This window comes from Phocoena sinus, chromosome 15 (genome assembly GCF_008692025.1).
Source record: "Phocoena sinus isolate mPhoSin1 chromosome 15, mPhoSin1.pri, whole genome shotgun sequence".
Lineage (NCBI taxonomy): Eukaryota > Metazoa > Chordata > Mammalia > Artiodactyla > Phocoenidae > Phocoena > Phocoena sinus.
Genome location: NC_045777.1, coordinates 1,690,550 through 1,712,228, shown reverse-complemented (window position 1 = coordinate 1,712,228; position 21,679 = coordinate 1,690,550). Strand labels below are relative to the sequence as shown.

Here is a 21,679-nt window from a genome sequence, read left to right as displayed (position 1 = left end):
GAAACGTTGGGTTACTAACTCTAGATTAGAGTAAGAGCACAAGCGGCATCTCTCACGCATTTGCCTTCCTGTATCTCATCAAACTTTCTGGAATGTAGGAACGACTGCTGGTTAAGAGCCCAGTCCTGAATGTGTAATTGTAAACATCGTACTGCCCTGGGAACGTACTAACGCCACTGACTTGTGCACCTGTTCACGTGACTAAAATGGCCAAGTCTGTGTCACGTGAGTTCCACCGCAATTAAAAAGCAGGGAGACAGGGCCCTGGGGAGAGCGGCCCGGCCGCCGGCCCTCACCTGGCTGCAGCTGGCTCAGCTGGACCTGCTGGGGCGTGGTGAGCACGATGCGGCTGTGGGGCTGCCGGAGCGCCACCATGGGCGTCTGTGTCAGCGTCACCTGCGGCGGCCGGATCACCTGGAGCAGAGCCCACGGGGCACGTGAGCTCACGTCCCACCCCCGCCCCCACCGCGGAGGGGGCTCCCACACCTGTTCCCTGCCCGGGGCGGGGGGCGGGCAGCCTTCCGGGAGGACCAGGAGGGTCAGCCGGGGACACTGCATCAGGCTGCAAGCTCCTGGGGGCAGATTAACTGCTCGGAAGCCACACGTGGGGCCCTGAGGCCAGCGCCTGGAGGACAGTGTTTGGTGAGCTTGCAAACCAGCGTGGAACAGACTTCTCCTCCCCAGATGTGAGCACAGGTGCCGGGGCGCCCCCTCAGATCCCTTCCAGAGCCTCTAGGGCTGGATCAGAATCCAGCTGCTGAACTTTACGAAGGTCGCCTGGTGGGCACGCTCTTAACGTTACAGCGCACACGGGGAGGGATGCGTGGTGCCCGGGGCCGAGCTATTTCTGCAACAAAACCTATGAAAATTCACACTGTCCAGAACGAGCAGACACACGACTGCCTGCAGGAGGTTCAGGCCAAGATTTGCCACAAACTCAGGGAAGAGCCTCCAGGTTTCACGTCTCTACGGCCTTCAAGGGAAGCAGGTGATGGACCGGTGGTGCCCGACTCTGCAAGGGCGCGGCAGAGCTCCACCCCTCCAGTGAGGGGCATGCGAGCGAGCCCTGATCTCACACCTGCACTTTGGCCCGAAGCAAGCGTGCACACACGCGCGCACACACACACACACACACACACACACACACACACACGGCTCCACCTCCCATGGGAGCCTGTCTTCCTCACCACCAATCAAGGCAAGAACAAATGCAGACTTTAACTTGAGCAGGTGAGAGACCACCACCCTTCATGACTCTGATTGCCCGCCTGGTTATCACTCGCGCATTATCGTAAGACACACTCCACAACCTACGAAAGTGACGTGAGGACCTGCGTTGTTTTAATTTTTTTTAACCGTCTGTATAGGAACAAAATCCCTTTGAAATTTTTTTGAAAAACTAGCAACTGCCTTTCTACCCTGGGCGAACCCCACGTGCCTGCAGGAGCACATTCAATCCTAAGCTCTTCCCAGCAGAGACACCCTTTTCTATGGCTACACGACCAGAAGCCTGGATCCCAACCACAGACAAATCCACCGTCAGCAGCCGCGCCTCCCGAGGACCTCCGAGCCCCAAACGACGGCTGCAGAGCTCGGTCCCAGACCACGAAACCTGACGTGTCCAGCGCCAAGCACTTAGCGTCAGCTTGGTGTATTTGGGCCATTGCTCCTAATCAAAGATAACGTCCAGCTAAAAGATCCACTACAAACACACTGTGTCCATTTAAACCAGGGACGCCCGAAACAGTACAGACAACGGACGTGCCAAAGGGCAAAAGTCAGTAGGCTTATTTCGTTTTACTGAGAAATAAATTTCGAAGCTGCAGGGCCTCGGCCCCTGGCTGACACCTCACTATTTCAGATCCCACCCCAGGTCCTCCCTGGCAGTCTCTCTGAGCCGCGGGCGGCCGGGCACGTGCGGGGGAGCAGGGCGAGGCTCTGGCCTCCATACCAGCGGCGTGGGCTGCCCCTGCTTGCCGACGCCCACCGGCGTGGGCTGCGCGAGGCTGATGACAGGGGGCTGGAGGGCACTGGTCACGGTGGCCGCCGTCTTCCCGGCTGTGCGCTGCACCGAGCCGCTGAGCACCACAGCCGTGAGCGCGGTGGTGGCCTGCGAGGCCGGTGGCGGCTGCTGCTGACTCTGCTGGATGAAGGCCGCGGAGTCGGGGGTCAGCTGTCTCAAGGCGGGCAAGCTCCTCTGGGCGGAAAGACAGACACAGGGTCGGCTCCCTCCTCCACTCAGAAAACACACGACCCTGAGAACACGTCCTCGGCCAAACAGCGTCGGTCTGGGGCCTTAAGGAGACGCCCCGCGACGCCGGGTGCCGGCGTCCCAAACCACTGTCCCCCGACTGCCACTGAGCAGGGTTACCCTCAGTGACAACTGGCTGCAATTTGTTTAAAAAACAAAGCAGAAGCGCCATTTCTGAAATGCAGTTAAGCGCGTTACGGCAGCTGAGGCATCTGAGAGACACCCTCGTCCCAGCGGCGCGGGGCCCCCGTCTGCGGGGAGAGGGCCCCTTGCAGTCCCCGGCTGTGACACAACATTGTGGCCTCAGTGGCGGGGGTCTCGTAACTTACAGAGAAGCCTCGAAAGAGAAAACTTAACCTTCTGTCTCAGGGGGCTTGAAACCTGCAAACGCACCTGTGACACCCGTGCAAGCCCACCCCTCCCCGGGACGAGCCCGCCCCTCCACCCGACGCTGGGTGCTCGCAGGCAGCTTCAAATTACCTTCAGGAAAGGCACAAGGTAAGGTTGAGGTGAAGAATTAAGTTCTCGGTATAACCTACTAGTGAAATCTTCTGCTTCGATTTTTCCGTCCTTAAAAATAAAATTCACATTGAAATTCCTCCACGAATACAAACGCGCACACGCGTATCTTTATGCAGCATTTCTCTGGTCTCGCGCTTTACGACTGGCTGCTCCTCACGCCAGGTCCTGCACTGCACGAAGGTGCGGGGGGGCCCGGGGGCCACGTGCTCAGCTGACACCAGTTCCCGGGCGTGCGTGAGGCCCCCGGCCCTCCCTGTGCCCCGCCCCATCGGGGCTCACTGGCCCACCCCACGACTTCCCTACGCCAGCTCCCACGGGACATCTACGTGGCACCTAACCCACCGCACATCAGGCATTTTGCCAGGCGACAGACTAGCCTAAAAGTACCCTCGTGACCAAGTTGGAAGGTACCGCAGACCAGGGACACCCTTACCCAGAGAGACCACACCTACGCCGAGACCCCAGAGCAGCTGGGGCACCGGCGAGGAGAAGCGAGCACCCAGACGAGAGGGCCCAGACGCCGCTCTGGAAACCAAAGCGAGCCAGGTGTGGGGACTGGGGGGCCAAGCCCGTGGCTGACTGGGCCCAGTTCAAGGTGGGAGCGGCCAGGGCTGCAAAGAGGTCCTGTAACAAGGGCGGAACGGGGGTCCCGGTGCCCTGACAAGGGCGCAGCACAAGGGGTACGGCACTGGGCTCATCCGGGGGTGGGGGGATGGATGCGGAGGGTCGACGAGATGAGCCCACGCTTCCAGCGCCGGGGAGGGACCACAGACAAAGGACCGTGGGAAGAAAGGGAACAGCGTTTATTTAATTAGAAATTTTCATTAGAAGGTAAAATTGTTATAATTAAAACAAACAAAAAGCTGGGAGTTCTTGTTCGTCGCAGGAGGTGAGATGATTTTTCAATCTTTGGGTTTCCTGAAAAGATTTAAGGAGCATCTGAAGCAATCATTTTTGCTTGTGAGAGCGGGACTTCATTCCTTTCTGGCCCCAAACCCACATGGTCTGCAGAGACGGCACAGAGCCAGCCCCTGAGGGTTGCACCCCTCCAGCCCAAGCCTCAGCACGGAAGGGAGGCTGCGAGCAGAGGGTCTGAGCCGGCGAACCCACCAGCAGGACAGAAAAGTCCAACAGCCCGTCTGCTGAGCCACCAGGTTTCCTTGCATAGAGAAACCAAGAGGAAAGGAAAACAGCAGGAAGGAGGGGACCCCCAGGTTACCAACAACAACAGAGGCAGCTGCCACAGGTGGGCCTGACTGACGCTGACCGAGCCCTGCAGGCAACACTGGACTCAGCCTCTGGGCACCTGGGGGCTGCAAGGGATCCTGTGTTCGCAGGTTATGTCCAGGCATCCGTGCTAAAGTATTTATGAGACTGGGGAGGGGCTGTGGGTGGCAACGGGGGCACAGCAGATGCAAAGTCACATAAGAACTCATGACCGATGAAGCCCGCAGGTGGCCCAGAAGGGCTGTCACTCTGCTTTCCGCTTCTGTATCACTTAAAATCCTCCGTGAAAGGGACTTCCCTGGTGGCACGGTGGATAAGACTCCGTGCTCCCAACGCAGGGGGCCCGGGTTAGATCCCTGGTCGGGGAACTAGATCCCACATGCATGCCACAACTAAGAGTTCGCATGCCACAACTGGGGAGCCCACCTGCGGCAACTAGGGAGCCTGTGAGCAGCTAAGACCCCGTGCAACCAAACAGATAAATATTAAAAAAAAAAAATCCTCCGTGAAAAAGGTAGAGCAGGTGGAGGAGCGAGCAAGGGCCTTTAAACACCCTCCATCTGGTGAATTTACATCGCTCCTCTGCGGCCAGCACGCTGTGAGGCTCCGAGAAGCCGGGCTGGCGAGCGGATGGCAGGGTGGTGGGCAGAGGGGCCCAGACTCCAGCCGCACCCCACCCCCATGGCCAAGTACAGCGCTCTAAGGCAGAGGGGCCGGCGTACAGAGCTCTTACCAGCAGATTCTGTACCAGTTCTTTCACGTTAGCGGCTGTCTCTGTAGACTGTTTACCAGATGAAGCCAGTTTTATTAGCGTAGATAAAAAATTTTTACATTTCTTCACGTTCTCCATAGTTTCCTGGATAGAAGTTAAAAAGATGTAAGCAAAAAACTCTTAAAAGGCAGATTTTCATCACAGCTTTTAACTAAGACATGGGTATCATATAAGAAATGTGTATTTCTGGGCTTCCCGGTGGCCCAGCGGTTAAGAATCCACCTGCCAACGCAGGGGACACGGGTTCGAGCCAAGCCCAGGTCCGGGAAGACCCCACATGCCACAGAGCAACGAAGCCCCGTGCGCCTACTGAAGCCTACTGAAGCCCCTACTGAGCCTGTGCTCTAGAGTCTGCGAGCCACAACTACCGAGCCCGCGTGCTGCAGCTACTGAAGCCCGCGTGCCTGGAGCCCGTGCTCCGCAACAAGAGAAGACACCACAGTAAGAAGCCCACGCACCGCAACGAAGAGTAACCCCCGCTCGACGCAACTAGAGAAAGCCCGTGCGCAGCAATGAAGCCCCAACGCAGCCAAAAATAAATAAATAAATTTATTTAAAAAAAAAAAAACAAGAAGTGTGTATTTCTTTTCTTAAACTTCTTTGAGGAAAATGCAGTAACTCTCACAGCCTGATGATGGGAGTATAAACCAGGACATGTGCTCCGAAGGTCCAAACCCAAGTTTACAGCTCACTCAGCCCAGCAATTCTACTTTTAGAAATGTAACTAATAACCAATAAATGTAAAAAAGATGACCTGTAAGACATTCACCTTGATATTGCTTATCATAAAGAAAAACTGATCCCTACCTAAGTGCACAAGAAAAGAAACTGAATTATGGCACAGATACTAAAGATGCTGAAAAACACTCAGCAAAGAAACGTGAAAAACATAAGTCATAAATAAAGCACGATCCCATTGGTTTAAAGATTCACACGTGTGCAGGACAACTGCTGGAGATAAATGTTAAGGGGGCAACGCTGCTGCTCTACGGGCTGCAACCGCCGTGCAGCCCGGCCCCCGTGTCACCCCTCTGAACACACCTGGTCTGGGTTCCATCCCACAGACGTCCCCCACAGCCCAAAAGCCTCGTGTAGGGTGGTGGACCCTTCCTGCGGCCCTGCAGAGACCACTGCCCTCAGACCCACTCATATGGAGCCGTGGAGACCCCAACGCATCCCCACGTCCGCGGCAGTGGCTCCCCCGGGCCGGCTGGCGCTCTGAGGCAGCACGAACCACACACACGGCCCCAAATCGCAGCCGAGAGGCGGCACTCACCGTGGCGGCTGTGGAGGTGGTGGTGGCCCCCGGGACCGTTCGCTGAGGTGTCCCCGTCTGAACAGCTGTCGCCGTCCCAAGTGAGGGTGTCTGGGCAGCGCCACCCAGAACAAGCTGAGGCTACGAGAAGCCAAAACACAAGGTAGATAGAGGCTGCGGGGAGACGGCCTTCGTGAGACTCCCTGTAGCAGGCGGGACCCCACGGGACGTGCGGCCTCAAGGGACCACACCAGCCCCGCGGCAGACCGTGTCCCCGAGGGCCACCTTCCTGAGCACCGAGGAAGCAGTATTTTGCAGCAAAAACTGACAGAAACGAAGCCAATGGCCGGGAAGAACCTGGTTGTCAGAAGTCGATCCTAGAAGTCACATGGTGACCAAAACAAATGATCTTTTAATAACCAAACCAGATCCCGTCTCAGAACTGAAAAGAACAAACAGAGAAACCAACTGAAAAGCCCGTCACCTGGCTTGTGCAGGCAGGCTGGTGACAAGGAAGCCAGGACGTCACATGCACACAGGCAGGCCGCCCCCCATGCGGGGGGCGGCACCAGGACTCGTCGGGGTCCCGGGCTCCCCCACTGCTGCCGGACCAACCTTTCTTTGCTGCCCCAAAGCGAGTCACATCCAGAAACATCCTGGAAAGGGGGTTTTCAGAGCAGGCGGGGACTCGATGTAGTTGGTGTTGGGAGGGAGGGGCCACTTTGCTAAACGAATATATTTAAGCCAACAAACAGCTAGACATCAAACAACAACTGTCCTCGGTCAAATTCCCGAGACTTCTAGTCTACGTGACCAATCAGGATGCAAACATTTACTGCTTTTTTTTTTAATTAGCACTTTTCCAATTTAAAAATGGAGCCTCCTCCAACTTTTTAAACGTTACTCTCTTATGACTTCGGAAGATAGGGGGCAGTGTAACCCCAAGCATGACTGGCCTGAGGCTCCTCTAAGCAACCAGGCCCCAGGCCGGGCAAGGGACTCGGACAGCACGGCCGCTAAGGCAGGGGGTGGGCGGGCAGCTGTCTGCACCCCCAGGCTGTGGACACTGGTTTCACGGGAGGAGTTGAAAGAGATGATGGGCTCTTCCTTTATTATCTGTGTATTTCACTTGTAACGTTAAGCATGTATTACTTTTTTAACTACAAAATGGCAAATAAAAAACTTCAGAGGAGAAACGTAAAAGAACTGACCAACAGCCATCTTTGGGCAGCAAAAGGGGAAGAGCAGAGCTGCTTCGGGACACCCAGAAACAGCCAGGGCACTTCCAATTCTTGGGAGTTTTCCTTTACATCAAACTTTATTCCTCACACTTGCTTCTACTGGTCAGATGAATACACGTTTCACCTGGATGATTCTGAGATTGTGGGAACCTATGTTGATAAACTTATTTTCTACTAAATCTCATGCAAAAGCTGACCATGAGCCTCACTACCTTCTCAGAAAAGGTTCCTTTCACTATAACTGAAGTTCAGATGCGCCAATCAGACTGAACTCGGGCCAGAAGACCCCGTCTCAGGAAGCGCCGCTGCCTGGGCAGCTCCTGTTGCGGGAGGCCACTGAGTTCAGTTACTTGGGACCCAACTGCTCCTCCAGCTGTTCTGAAAAGCAATGTCACGGCTGCAGACGCCAAAAGGCAAAGGAGGACAAGACCAGGCTGAGTGGAGAGAGCACTGGACGAGGTGCGGCTGCAGGGAGGCCGGCCGAGGCCACACCGGGACAGGGGTCCGGAGCCTCTCACACCGCACGTGTCCGCGCCCATCAGGGAGGGGTGTTGTGAGAATTGCACGCATGAACGCACATACACAGTGAGGACACGTTCTCCTCAGTGCAGCAACAGTTCGCGAGCAACACACGCACACTCAGTCTCTCTCTCTCTCTCTACCCCCACCCCCACCCCGCGCGCTGTAGATCTTCTCTGCTTCACAGATGCAGTTACTAAGGCGACGTTTTCAATTGTACTTCCGGCACAGTGGGAAGCTTTTAAGAATGTTGCTGGTGTTAAACTCTATGCGACTTTAAAGAAAAGCAACTGATCTACGCTGCGTTCCCCAAACTCCAAAACTTAGCATCCAGCACCCAAACTCGCGAGGCCTGACCCCTGCGTCATGGGCACCACGGAGCCCCCGGCCTCACCTGAACCCCGGGAGAGCGCTGCAGCGCAGTGCTGGGCTGTACCGTCGTCTGGGCCTGAGACACTTGCTTGATTATGGTCGTTGGGGTCACCTGCCGTGCAATAATGGGGGTCCCAGGTGCCTGAAAAACAAGGAGGAGTCGCCTAGAAGGAGAGACAAGTGAAAGTAGTTCCCAGCACCTGGCGCACCCAACACTCCATCCTTTAGTACAGAGCCAGCGCGCTCAAGGGCCCCCAGGTCAATCACCAGCCTCAGGGAAGGCACCCTAAGTCTAAACTTTCCTTAACAAGTAAAAGTGTATGATCGGAACCTCCATCGTATAAACTGTAATACACTCCTTAACAAAGTCTCCGACCTGGTCTTTAAGGAACGCATATAACCTGGGAAATCAATACTTGTGTGGATTTCTTGTATTCTTGGCCACAAGCGCCAAAGAAGTAACAAAGGCACTACAGTAAGAGGCATGTGTTCCCTGGGCCTAAAGACTGGTCACTGTGCTGCAGAAAAGGAAGTAAACGGGACACTTACAACGAACTGTCCTACATAGTTAGGGTACATAAAGTGAAATATCCCACATCTGCGTCTTACTGCACAAACCTCGGCAGACCCTGAACACTGCTCTGGATTTTCAGTCAGGGGAGGGCCCTTTGTGAGTCCCCACGCACGCACACGCCCTGTCTACAGCACAGGGGTCTCAACTCCAGAGGAACGCGGCTGAAATCAACGGAGAATAGAGTTTTCCAGATCTTCCTCGTCTCCATGTTAGTCTCTAACCAGCCAACTGGCTCAGAACAGCAGAACGGCAGCACGAGACAGAAAGGCATCAGAGACAGAGTAGGGAGTAGGGAGGTGATGTGCAGGCATGGACCCAAATGGAGACTGAGAGGCAGAACCCTGGGGGGAGGGGCAAGTCCCAGGCACTGGGCTTCAAGCATCCAACCCATCCTCCCTCCACAACCCCAGGGGGCCACAGCCTCAGGGGTCAGGGCAGGCAGTAACCCCTAAAGGCTTCAATGTCTGCGGGGGGAGAGGGGAGTACTGTTTAACATAATCCTGTAAAGTTCTTCCACGCCTCCCTGGTAGTGACGGCTGACACTTGCTCAGCGTTCCCTCTGTTCCACTGTCCTAACTGGTCCCCGTGACAGCCCTACGAGAGCAGCACCGGCGGGATCTCCACGTTGCACAAGGGAGGAAACTGAGGCCCGGGAAGGTGGCGTCACAGGAGAGAAGGGGAGGGCCCAGACGGGGTACAGGCGGCAGACCCCAAGCTCCTCCCGCGGCATGTGGGCCATGCCACACCCCCTGCCCGCCCCACCCCGCCCCCCACCCCACCTCCCGCCAGGCCCAGCGCTGGCTCGCACTCACCTGCACGGTGGAGATCTGCACGGGAGGGGCACTTGTGGGCGTGGCCGGGCGGGGCGCCATGGCGGTCTGAGGCTGGGCCTGGGCGTGGGCCTGGGCCTGCATCTGGGCCAGGGCCTGCTGAGGAATCATTAACAGCTGCCCGTTCTCGCTCCGCACGAGGACCATACCTGGGGGAGGAGAGCCGGCATCGGGAAACACGCCCCAGGGCCGGACTCCATGGGGGAGCCCGGCAGCTCAGAGGAGGCAAAAGGAGAAGCTGTCAAACACAGTCGCAGAACTCTATACACACCTGCGAGAAAGAGGGTCCGCAGCACGACGAAAACGTAAAAGGAGTTTTTTCCTGGATTCAAACAGCAACAGTGGGCCAGGCAGCCGAGCTGCTCACGCCGCCGTCTGCCCCTACGCTGGCCTGCAGGTCAGGAGGCCCGGAAGCCGAGGGCCTCGTGTGCTCCCAACACGGGCTGCCCGGTGTGGCCAAGTTCACAAGGCAGCAGGTGTCTGGCAGGAGGTCGTTCGTGGCTGGAGCCTCAGACCCGAGCCCTGCCCTGGAGCAGGTGTCCCCACCCCCGTCCCCGTGGGCTGGGCTGGGCCCTGGGAGGCAGCAGCCCACATGCCCAGGGCTCCCCGCCTGCAGTCCTGTGAGGCCCCGACACTCCTTCCAGAACAGGACCACTCTTGGGTGGGGTGGGGGGGGGGCAGTTCTGTGCCCACGAAGACCTGAGGCGCCCACCACAGAGACACAAAGACACGGAGGACTGCTCGCACTTCACGGTGCTTCAGCTACGTCACTGGAAGCCCAACCCTAGCGGGCAGGTTTGGCGTTAATTCCAGCTTCAAAAACCGGCAACCAATTATATCCTAGATTCCACTAGAAACAGCAACACAACTTTCACACTTGATTTCCCATGACGGATTAGTGATGGAGCTGCAAGGGGAGACCTAAAAACGCCATAAACACCGTACTCTTCCCAAAGCAAGGCCTCAGCACAGGGCCCTGCACGAGGCACCCCACTGAAGAGTGACGCAGCCAGGCAAGGGGGTGTCGACCAAGGAGCCTGCTGCCTGGGCAGCCCCTGCGTCCTCCCATGAGGCAGCTGAAAATCAGGTCCAAGAACCTCCTGCCAGCTTCACAAGGGACATCAGGCTTTCCCCTGCTGAACCAAACAGGAGTTCGATCCAACTCACAAGTCTGAGAAGTCTCTGAAGCTGCTGGGTCCCGGCTCCTTCGACACCCATCGTGACATCAGGAAATAAGAGGCCTTTCCCTGGGGTCACATCTGCTACTCTTGATCCAAGAGAACCACGTGTATGCCCATCACGAGAGCTTCCTTCCAAAACACCCCTTTTAAAATACGCCATGCTGCAGGAAAGGAAACCGTAAACAAAACAAAACGGCGCCCACAGCGCGGGGAGAATACCTGCAAGCAATGCGACCGACACGGGATTAATCTCCGAAATATACAAACAGCTCATGCCGCTCAATACCAAAAAAACGAACCACCCAGTCAAAAAACAGGCAGAAGACCTAAACAGACATTTCTCCAAAGAAGACATACACAGATGGTCAAGAGGTACATGAAAAGATGCTCAATATCACTAATTATTAAAGAAATGCAAATCAAAACTACAATGAGGTGTCACCTCACACCGGTTAGAATGGCCATCATCAGAAAGTCGACAAACAATAAATGCTGGAGAGGGTGTGGAGAAAAGGGAACCCTCCTGCACTGCTGGTGGGAATGTAAACTGATACAGCCACTACGGAGAACAGTATGGAGGTTCCTTAAAAAACTAAAAATAGAGCTACCATACGATCCAGCAGCCCCACTACTGGTGTGTACCCTGAGAAAACCATACTTCGAAAAGATACACACATCCCTACATTCATAGCAGCACTATTCACGATATCCAGGACATGGAAACCACCTAAGTGTCCATGGACAGAGGAATGGATAAATAAGATGGGGCACATATATACAATGGAATATTACTCAGCCATAAAAAAAAGAATGAAATAACGCCATTTGCAGCAACATGGATGGACCTGGAGATGATCATACTAAGTGAAGTCAGTCAGAGAAAAACAAATATCACATGATATCACTTATATGTGGAATCTAAAAAAATGATACAAATGAACTTATTTACAAAACAGAAACAGACTCACAGACTTACAAAACAAGCTTATTGTTACCAAAAGGGAAAGGATGGGGGGGATAATTTAGGAGGTTAGGATTAACATATACACACTTCTATATATAAAATAGATAATCAATAAGGACTACCGTATAGCACAGGGAACTCTACTCCATGTTCTATGGTAACCTATATGGGAAAACAATCTGAAAAAGAATGAATGTATGTCTATGTATGACTGAATCACCCTGCTGTACACCTGAAACTAACACAACACTGTAAATCAACTATACTCCAATATAAAATAAAAATTAAAAAACTAAAACTAAAAAAATAAAATAAGCCATGCTAAAAAAATAAAAAACCAACAGCTGTTGCAAATAACTCACTCTTTTGAAACCTGGAAACTCGTTAAAGCACTGAGAGGCCTGGCAGGCCGACAGCCAGAACTGACGTATGTCCACGCCCTAAGAAGTTTGCACCACGCTCCGGACAGGTTTGGTGGGCCGGGGGGAGGCTCAAGGGGCCAAAGAAGTCAGGGCTGGGCCACTGTGGCGGGTGTTGCACAGCTGCCCACCCTGGCCCATGCCTGTGCTGGGGCCCCCAGAAGAGGGCTCTCGGTGAACACCCAGCCGTTCACTCACCGGTCCACTCAGACGCCCGTCCAGAGACCCCTGCTCCTCCCTCGCAGGGATCCTAGGGGCCAGGGCAGCCGAGCAGGCCCCTGCAGCTCCCACAGTTGGACACCCCAATTTCAAACTCGCTAATGGGGCAGCTGACGCCTACACTTTGATTATCGAATGCTTGTTTGCTTGAAAAATGATGTCTGCAGAAATATAAAGGAATGTTTAAATAATATTCATGAAAAGCAACGGGATTAATATGGCTATGAAGTGACGGTGGTCTTTTGGACACCAAAGTCTAGGAAAATGGACACTAGGGATGTGTGATGAGCCTCTGAGAGCAAGCTGGGGATGGAAGCAGAAGTCCCCCAAGAAGTGACCGTGGGACCCCGGAAGTGACGAGACCTCTCTGCAGCACTGAAAAGTCTCCAGTGGTTACAGACACGGGAAAGCAACAGCCTCTGGGCATGAGGGCCACGGGGCTGGTCTGGCCAGCGGCTCCGCGGGCAGGCGTGGCAGGCGCTGCGCCCAGGACACCTGTCAGCTTCCCTGGGTACCGCGTGCACAGTCACTGGTTCTGACAAAAGCGGAGTCAGACATGCACGTGCCGCCGGGGGAATCCAAACAGCCGCGCTGGCCTCAAACACCCCGCAGTAACGGCGCTATCACCGCTCTGGATCTCGTAAACTCAAACAGATAACTATGCAGTATCCATTCAGAGGCAAAGAAACACAACTCTGTCTCAAAATGTAACTTAAATGACTTTTAGATAAAAGGTCATGGAAGAGCAATCCCCGGCGTTCGCAGCAGGCAGCAGGGGTGGCCTGGGACGCACACCACCCGGGCCCCCACCCGGCCCCAACCCACGCCGGGAGGCCACCTGTCGTCACCCCTCCGCGGGCGCAAGGCCAGCTCTGGGAGCGACTCAGGGAATGGCCTTACAGACCGGGCCACCGAGGCCGGCAGGGAAGTGACTTCCCAGGAGCCTGGACGCGGGCCCGCACAGCACGGCCCCGAGGCCCCAGCACACACACCCAGGCAGTCTGGCTTGAACAGCGACCTAGAGGAGGGCTGTATGCATGGGCCACGTTCATCCCAGCCTTACGTCAGGGAGGAGGTCAAACTTGTCACACTGAACACAGCTTCCATTTCAGAAGGCCCTCAGGGGAGGCCAGGGGCCACAGACCCTGCCCAGGTCCCCCTCCCTGCACCCCTCACCCCTCCACTCAGGACGCTCTGGAACCAAAACAGGCCAACGTGCACCAGCAACAAGCACGACACGGTGAGTTCAAGCAGCCAGAAAGCCATCCAGGGTTTCCTTTTTAAATAATTTTAACGTCTTTCTTAGTATAGAGGTAAGTGTTCATGGGAGAAAACCTGAGAAACATGGAGATGTACAAGGAAGACAGAAATCTCCAGAAACCCCATCTCCTTTGGCTACTAGACTGTGTATTTCCTTCCACCCTCTGTCCTACGTGCACATGTATAACATATGTGTTTTGATAACCGTAAAGAAAACTGGGGTAATTCTGTTGATATCTGGCTTGGTAATTTCTTTTCAGAACCGTAATTTTCAGTGGTTACATGGTATTTCATCCAGAACATATTTATGATTTCTTTATTGACGGAGACAGGCATTTTCTATTTTTTGTTACTGTGGGAGCTCAGGTTCTTCGATTACAACGCGCAGCACAAACCCCCATCAGCCGCGTTAAGGCCATGCTGCTCGGCTGTGGCCAAGCCTCCGCGTGCTCATACGTAAGACAGGACGACACCGCCTGTTTGGGAGGCCGGGCGCCGACGCGGCCACAGAGCAGAGTGAGCTCCGCGGGGGTGGGGCCGCGTCCCCCACCGCAGCCCAAGCACAACCAACAACCCTTAAGGACTGAATGAATCCCAGCCTCCCTCAGTCACCAGAGTTCAACATCAACTCGAGTGTTCTTACCCAATGTTACGGTTTTTCTGACCCCTTTCATGCCAGCATTTTTCACTGTATTTTTAACCAAGATGTAGGTCAGCCAGAGCTACACTACAAATTAAACAGGCATTTTCTGCCCCGCCTGGGAACGTCCACCTGCAAGACATCGCTTCTGGGGAAATGTTCTTCAGCACGACCTTCGGGGGCTCCGGCCTCGACCTCACCCCCGTCACACAAGCTCGTCCTTCAACCTGGGCTCGGGGGGGCGAGGGTGGGGGGGCTCCCAGCTGCGCTGGCACAAGCAGGGAACAGCGGCCGGGTCAGACGGACCAGACCCCTCCCTGCCCCCCCCCACCCCGACAAGGGTCCCCAGCACCGTCACCTGCCGGACGGCGCAGAGTCTGCAGAGAGAGCACTACGAAAGGCAGATCCTCCACAACCAAGATGTGCAAAACGGAACTGCCCCCAACCTGCTGCGTGAACCCTGAAGAAGCCAGAATTGGACGGGAGCACAGGAACCCGCGCGTGGCATGGTGTCCCACAGCTGGAGAGCTCACTCCTGAGAGCCCTGACACGTTTCCTAACCGTACAGGGGAGCTGGGGGGAGGGCTCCCAGGACCGTCCTGCCCAGACCCCAGGCCGCAGCAGCGGAGAGAGGAGCCTGGGCCTCATGGAGCATCCCTGAGACCCAACAGCCCAGGAGAACAGCCACTGGCCAGCGTGACGGTGACCCTCCTGCCATACCACCTCCCTCAGCCCTGCCCAGGGTGCCTGCCCCTCCAATAGGTCCCCATGGGACGGGGTCCCCCAACTACTCCAATGGAAGCAGAGTCAGCAAGACGCCAACACGGACGCCGGGGAAGCTGACTTAAATTACGGCCTAACTGTTCCTTTCGCTCCTGTGGCTGTTTGCCTTTTACACCACCTAAAATAAAGTGCAGGGGCTTCCCTGGTGGCGCAGTGGTTGAAAGTCCGCCTGCCGATGCAGGGGACATGGGTTCGTGCCCCGGTCCGGGAAGATCCCACGTGCCGCGGAGCGGCTGGGCCCGTGAGCCATGGCCGCTGAGCCTGCGCATCCGGAGCCTGTGCTCCGCAACGGGAGAGGCCACAACAGTGAGAGGCCCGCGTACCGCAAAAAAAAAAAAAAAAAAAAAAAAGAAAGTGCAGAGCTGTGACTCCAGGAAGGCCAGCGTGGGGGCAAGGGGGTCGGGAGGGGTTAAGACGAGTGCCCACGGCGCTCCCGCATCCTGGCCTCAACTTCACAAGCCTTAGGCATGGAGGGCAGAGCACGGCAACCGCACCAACCTGTGTGCTGCCCTGGTGCCGCCCACGAGGGAGCCCGGTTCGTGACCAGCTCACGAGTGGGACCCGGCCCCAGGGTTTCGGTCCTTCGAGAGCAGCTGGGCAGTGCCTCACCTCACCACACTTCAGGGACACTCCACCTGCCTCACCCAGGACGCCACACGATTCTCACCGTCACTCCCGAGAATTCTCGCTCTTGGCCCTGAAGTGGTGCAGGACCCACCTGCAAGTATGACATGAGCTCGGGTGCGTGAAGAAGTCGACCCAACCCTGGCGCTCTGTCCCCCTCGAAGGCTGGTCTTACTGCTTCAAGGGGCATCTGTGCTGCAACAGTAGGCGCACAAGGGCGCATTGCTCCCAAAACCTGTTTCCCACTAAGCCAGATGTGTTGTCATCACTGCAGGGGGCAACTGAAGGCTGGAAGCCAAAGCCGCTGGAGCAGCCGGAAGTGCTGAGAGCACTGGCATCCCTGCGTTCCTGAACATTCAGCTGAAGACGAGCTTCTGACCCAATTCAAGGTTCAGCGTCTGCAGCTCCCTGCACACCTCACGTGTTGTTGTAAAATCGCGCGCTTTTAATTCGTACGTTGAAGACTACAAGACACTGCCAAGGGAAACTGAGTAAGACCTACACAGGTGAAGAGACTTACCGTACCTTGTTCATGGGTCGGGAAACTCAGAACCATCAAGATGTCAGCGCTCCCCACACTAACCTGCAGACACAACGCGAGCCACCAAACCCCAGCAGCCTCGTGCGTGGAAACAGACAAGCCGATTCTAAATTCATATAGAAACGCAAAGGTCCTAGAGCAACCAAAAATCTATGAAAAAGTACACGGTCGGAGGCCTAACACTTCCTGTTTCAAAGATGGATTAGAAGGCTACAGGAATCGAGATGGTACAGAACTGACACAGATTCAGCCACAGACCCCACCACACACGTGCTCGCACACAGGGCCTCTGTCTGGAACCTTCCGTTCTCCCAGCTGCCTCCTAACCCCCACTCATCACAGACCCCTCCCCACGGTCTAGGGTTCCGTGCACCCTGCTCCTGCAGTTGGGTCTCCCTGAAGGGCTGGACCCAGCACCCTGGCCTCCCGCACCTGCGAAGTGGAAGCTCAGTGCGACTGACAGGGCACAGAACCACAGGGGTTCACAATGCCAGCCCCACGGGGTGTTCCGGCCCTTGTCCCACCAGAGCTGCTCCAAGCCGCAATACACCCCTCAAATGTTACTTCCTTAAATTCTCTTTAAGTACACGTTAACTTTAAATGACTAACGTACTTTGATAAGATTAAGAAATGACTGATGTGTGTATGTGTTTACACGTAACACACAACTTGTGTGCGGGTTTTGTTTGTTAAGGCAGCGCCCGCTGAAGTGGACCCCTCTTACAGACCATAACCTAAAGCTGCCGACATCCACCCACAGACATCCTTCCCCACGGTGGCTGCGCGTTACATGCTTTACCTAATGGCTCCAACAATACCCACCAGAGGCGCAGCCACTCACCCCTGTGTCAGCGACAGCTTAAATCGCTTTGATAAAACCGTCAGGAACAGGTGACTCTGGAGGGAGAGTACGCAGGTATTCACTGCATTAGTCTTTTCTGTAAGTTTTAAGTTTCTCAAAATGAAAACTGGAGGCGGGAAATGCTTCGCTATGTAGAGATGCAACCAGAGGTGACGTGAGCTTGGTTGAGGGAGGGAAGAGGGAAGGGGGAGGGGGAGGGCAAGGTAAACGGGTGCATCCCTATAACCCTACTTCCACAGGAGCTCAGGTCCCAGCCCGCGGTAGCAGGAACCCTGCTATCTGCCTGGGGCACCCGGCAAACACAGCCCCCGTGCACACGCCCCGGCCTCCAGGCACGGACGGCCCAGTAAGACGAGGGGCAGAAACCAGATGACCTACAGCAGCCAGGGACTGACCTGGGAGCTGGACAGGGGGGAGAACAGCGCTCTGTGGGGCACGGCCACGTCAAGGTGAACTGCGTGTGGAGCTGGCCAGACCGTCAGGGACGGCGCACGCAGCGGCGCCAGGAGGGCCAGTGAGCGGGCCGGGCCGCAGGCTGGGGCCCCAGGGGAGGGGGGACACGAAGCATCCCTCACACAAACACCTTTGGAGCGTGCAGGGGTCACGCTCCGGAGACTCAGGCCCCCGCACGTTACTTTTAACTTCTCTTCACTTCACACGGTGACTTTCACGGTCTTGATGAAACTGAGCAACGGTTTTAAGTGAGGCAAGGCGTCCTCTGGAGCTCCTCGGACGCTGCGTTTAAGAACCTCGCTACTGTGTACACACGGGCACACACCCCACAGAACTGTCCCACAGGGCAGGCTGGAGAATGAGAATGAAGGCAGGGTGGCATGTGGGGGGTCGGGGACGGAGGGGGTCTTTCCCACGTCAAACATGTCCGTACAGGCTGGAATTCTCTAAGGGACCTGGCTTAGAGCATAATTTCTGAACATAAAATTTTGCCCTAAAACTTGACTAAGTTGCCAGTAACCACAACTGTCTTATCTACTTTAAAAATTGACCATGAAAACTCTTATCTCGCAATTCCCAAAAGCAACACAAAGGGCCAAACAGCAGACGCTCAACCTCCCTAATGAGCGAGGAGGGGCAGGTTTCAGGTGATGACCTTCACCCCGCCGCAGACACGGCTCAGGGTCATCTCTGCCCTCCGCCCCGGCACGGGGTGGGCACAGGGCACACACGCCCCTGCGAGGATCTTTCTGGCAGCGTCAACATCGTGACGCGTGTCCCCTGACCCGGGCTTGCTGTTCGGGGACACTCGCCTTCAGGAGCCAAGTGGCCGCGACTCTGCTGTACCCATATGGTGTCCACAGGCAGTCCACCCATGCACTGGTGGGGACACGTGCCCTTGACGTACGATGTGATGTAAGACAACGGCAGAACAACACGTGACTGGCTCGTGTAAATGTCACATGTGCGTGCTCAGTTATGCACTTGAGATATGAAAAACGACGGTCAAGATACACCTAAGGGGGAACTTCCCGGATGGTCCAGTGGTTAAGACTCCACGCTTCCACTGCAGGGGGGCACAGATCTGATCCCTGGTTGGGGAACTAAGACCCCGCACGCCACGCAGTGCGGCCAAAAAAAAAAAAAAAGCAGATAGACCTGAGGGCGCTGACCTCTCAAGAGAAGACACGTGTCCACAGTTCTTTTAAATTAGCTCTAGGGTCACTTTGTCACTTAAATGAAACCACAAGAAGAAAAAGAGCACCAGGAAGCGCTGGGGTGACGGGCTTTCGGGGCGCCACAGGCCCCGAGGTCCCCTCAACCCTTGGGGCCCTTGGGGCCACCTCCACCTCCCTCTTCCCCAAGGCCCACCACCAAGGGTGCCCCCTGCGTGGCTCAGCTGCCAGCGCTGCTCCGTGGCCCACATGCCGCCCCACCCGTCTCGGACACTCCATGCTGCCTTGTGTGTCTGGGGCTGGCGGGGCCTCACGAGTGCAGGGCTCCGGGGCTCCAAGCGCCTTGTCATCCCACGCCTCTTCTGGGTGGTAGAGGGAAAACAATGTTCCCCCAAAAGGACGCGTCTGGCGCCCCTGACAGCACAGCGCGACGGAGGGAAGCTCTCTCTCCTCCAACCTCACCACGGACACGGGCCTCACCCCTGCCGTGGTGTCCGCGGCCCTTTACTTTCCGGTGTCCGTGCATCTGCTTAACTTAGCGCACCTGGCCGAATGCCCTCACCCCTGCTTGTCCACGTGCGGCAAACAGGGAATGGCTGTGACCTGCAGGTCTCTCTGGGCGCCTTTCGGTGGAACGCCTCTGTGGAGGACGCCTCCCGCCCGGATCCCACCTCTGCCGTCTCTTACGTCCTCACTTTAGGCAGCCGACAGTGGGTGCCCAGTTCCTCACATTTCCAAAATCCCTGAAATCCATGGGCTTCAGAGGCTTCCCCGAGTTCCTCCTCTGGGGGCCCTGGACCCACAGCCAAAGTGGCCAAGGATGAGGTTTTGGGGCATCCAAACCCCACCCTCCCAGCACCAGAGCCGGTGGCCAAGAGCCTGCGCATCAGCTGCCAGGACGGCGCTCCCGTGAGGACAGCCAGCATCCCAGCGTCCCCCCCGCCGCGGGCCTGGGTGAGCCTGCCTCGAGCATCCCTGCACTCCTGGCAGAAGCCTGAGCGTATTTCACCGTGTGCCTACGTCCGAAGTTCTAAATATTCCACGCTAACGGAGAACTTGTACCCAGGCAACGTTTTATGGTGTTCTCTCATCAGCGGACTCTGACCTCCATTCAAACGCTACTTTGCTCCCTTTGCTTTGACTGGCAGAAGCCAATCGGTGCCCTCCACCACCACCCCGCAGGGCAGCTGACAGAGCCCCAGGTGCGCACTCCTCCCTCAACCCGTGCCATTCTATCTTTCCTTAATCTTCCCTTTCCCCTGACCTTCTCTTATCTTCTATTATTCTTATTATTCATCTGAAGTTCTTTCTAGAGTAAGAACATGTGTAAAGAAAAGGAGGCCGAGCAGATGCTCCTCCCAACCCCAGGGATGCAGCCAGCAGGCGGGGGGCCTGAAGCGCCCGCCTCCCCCCCCACCCCCCACCCCCACCCCCCCCACCCCACCCCCCCCCCGCAAAGCTGTGCGTGTCAAGAGCAGCTCCGGATCAGGGATGCAGCCAGCAGGCAGGGGCCTGAAGCGCCCGCCCCCCCCTCCCCCGCAAAGCTCCGGAAACGGGACAGGGTGAGAGCACACAGGATGCTCTGGAGGAACGTCCCGGGCCTTTCTCAGGATCAGGAGCAAAGAGAGAAGAACCCTCCCTATCGCAGTTACCCGCCATGGCATGTGACTCAGCGAGCTCTGAGTCCACGGACAGGTGAGTACCAGCTTCTCTTACCCAAACTCCACAGGTCTGTCCAGATTGATACAACACCTCTACCCTTTCAGGTGCTCAACTGTTTAGTAAATCGGCCTTCAGCCAGAGGCCAGAGCAGGGCTGATCTGAGAGCCGAAGGTGGGAAGCATGGCCCACTGCCCCAGACAGAGCCTGCCCGCTGCAGGGCCGGGCTCCGGTGTCCAGGCCGAGGGCCCGCGCGAGACCTGGTTTGCGGCAGCGAACTAAATTCCAAGTGTGGGCCTCTTGTCGTCAACACACTTTGAACAGTGTGTGAACCCCGTGCAGTTTCCAGGGAACTACGGTCAGGTAGCAGACAGTACGCACGCCACAGCACTGACGGCAAACTTCAGCTACCTGCCACCTCACTCGTTGAGAACACCCGAGGAGGAGGAGGAGCAAAACAAGGGACACTGAACTACATTCACTGATCCCCTAAGCCAGCCGGCCAGCCCGCCAGCGTGCACTAAGGACCTCCTACATGCCGGGCTGTGCGGAGCCCGACAAGAACCGGAAACACACACCGGGCTGGGGCTTCCTACACGGCGGGGAAGGCAGGCACCAGCCAGCGGCCCACCACCTCCCATCAGCCCTACAACCAATCAATGAGATCAATCAGTGCCACAGCCAATGCCACGAAGGGGAGGTGCCCGGCACTCTGTGCAACCAGGAGTTGCTCTAATCTGAGGGGCCTGGTTTCCCGAAGGAAGCAACACCAAAACGACCCGGGAAGGAAGAGTGGGGGCTGGCTGTGAGGAGGGGCAGGGGAGAGCCCCCCACGTCCCAGCAAGGCAGGCAAAGACCACCTGAGGGACACGCTGAGGAGAGAGCCAAGGGGACCCGAGGGCTGAGATGCAAGACCCCTCGGCCACCAGACAGGAGGGACGCAGGCCCAGGTAGTGGGTCATGGCCCTCAGCTGCTGGCTTCAGTGCTCTCCAGGGAGCACGGGGTGGCAGGAGAAGCCAGAGGACCAGGATGGGCAGGAGCTGACCAGCAACACTGCTGGGTTTTAAGTAACTGAAGGAATCCCACAGTAGCACAACAGGCATCTGACAAACTCAAAGTCCACTGGACTAAAAAATTAACATCCTCCGCCAAGAAAAGCAAACAACTTTAGAAAATGACGAACGGCAAGGAACCTCCTCAACTGGATGAAATAAACCTACAAACGCCCATCTCCAGTGGTGAATCATTAGAAGCATTTCCTCTGATACCAGGAACAATTCAAGGGTGCCAGTCAGCACCACTTCCACCCAATACCATACCAGAGATCCCAGCAAG

The 21,679-nt window shown here is 56.2% G+C and overlaps 1 protein-coding gene across 1 annotated transcript in view; it reads right to left on the bottom strand.

Moving 5' to 3' along the window:
• Positions 1 to 21,679, bottom strand: part of TAF4 (TATA-box binding protein associated factor 4) — a 72,122-nt gene that overhangs the window by 21,119 nt on the left and 29,324 nt on the right. Inside the window, 7 exon segments of the mRNA XM_032606697.1 lie at positions 297 to 414; positions 1,952 to 2,197; positions 2,732 to 2,821; positions 4,734 to 4,856; positions 6,049 to 6,168; positions 8,182 to 8,301; positions 9,546 to 9,712. Coding sequence (XP_032462588.1) covers positions 297 to 414; positions 1,952 to 2,197; positions 2,732 to 2,821; positions 4,734 to 4,856; positions 6,049 to 6,168; positions 8,182 to 8,301; positions 9,546 to 9,712 — 984 coding nt within the window.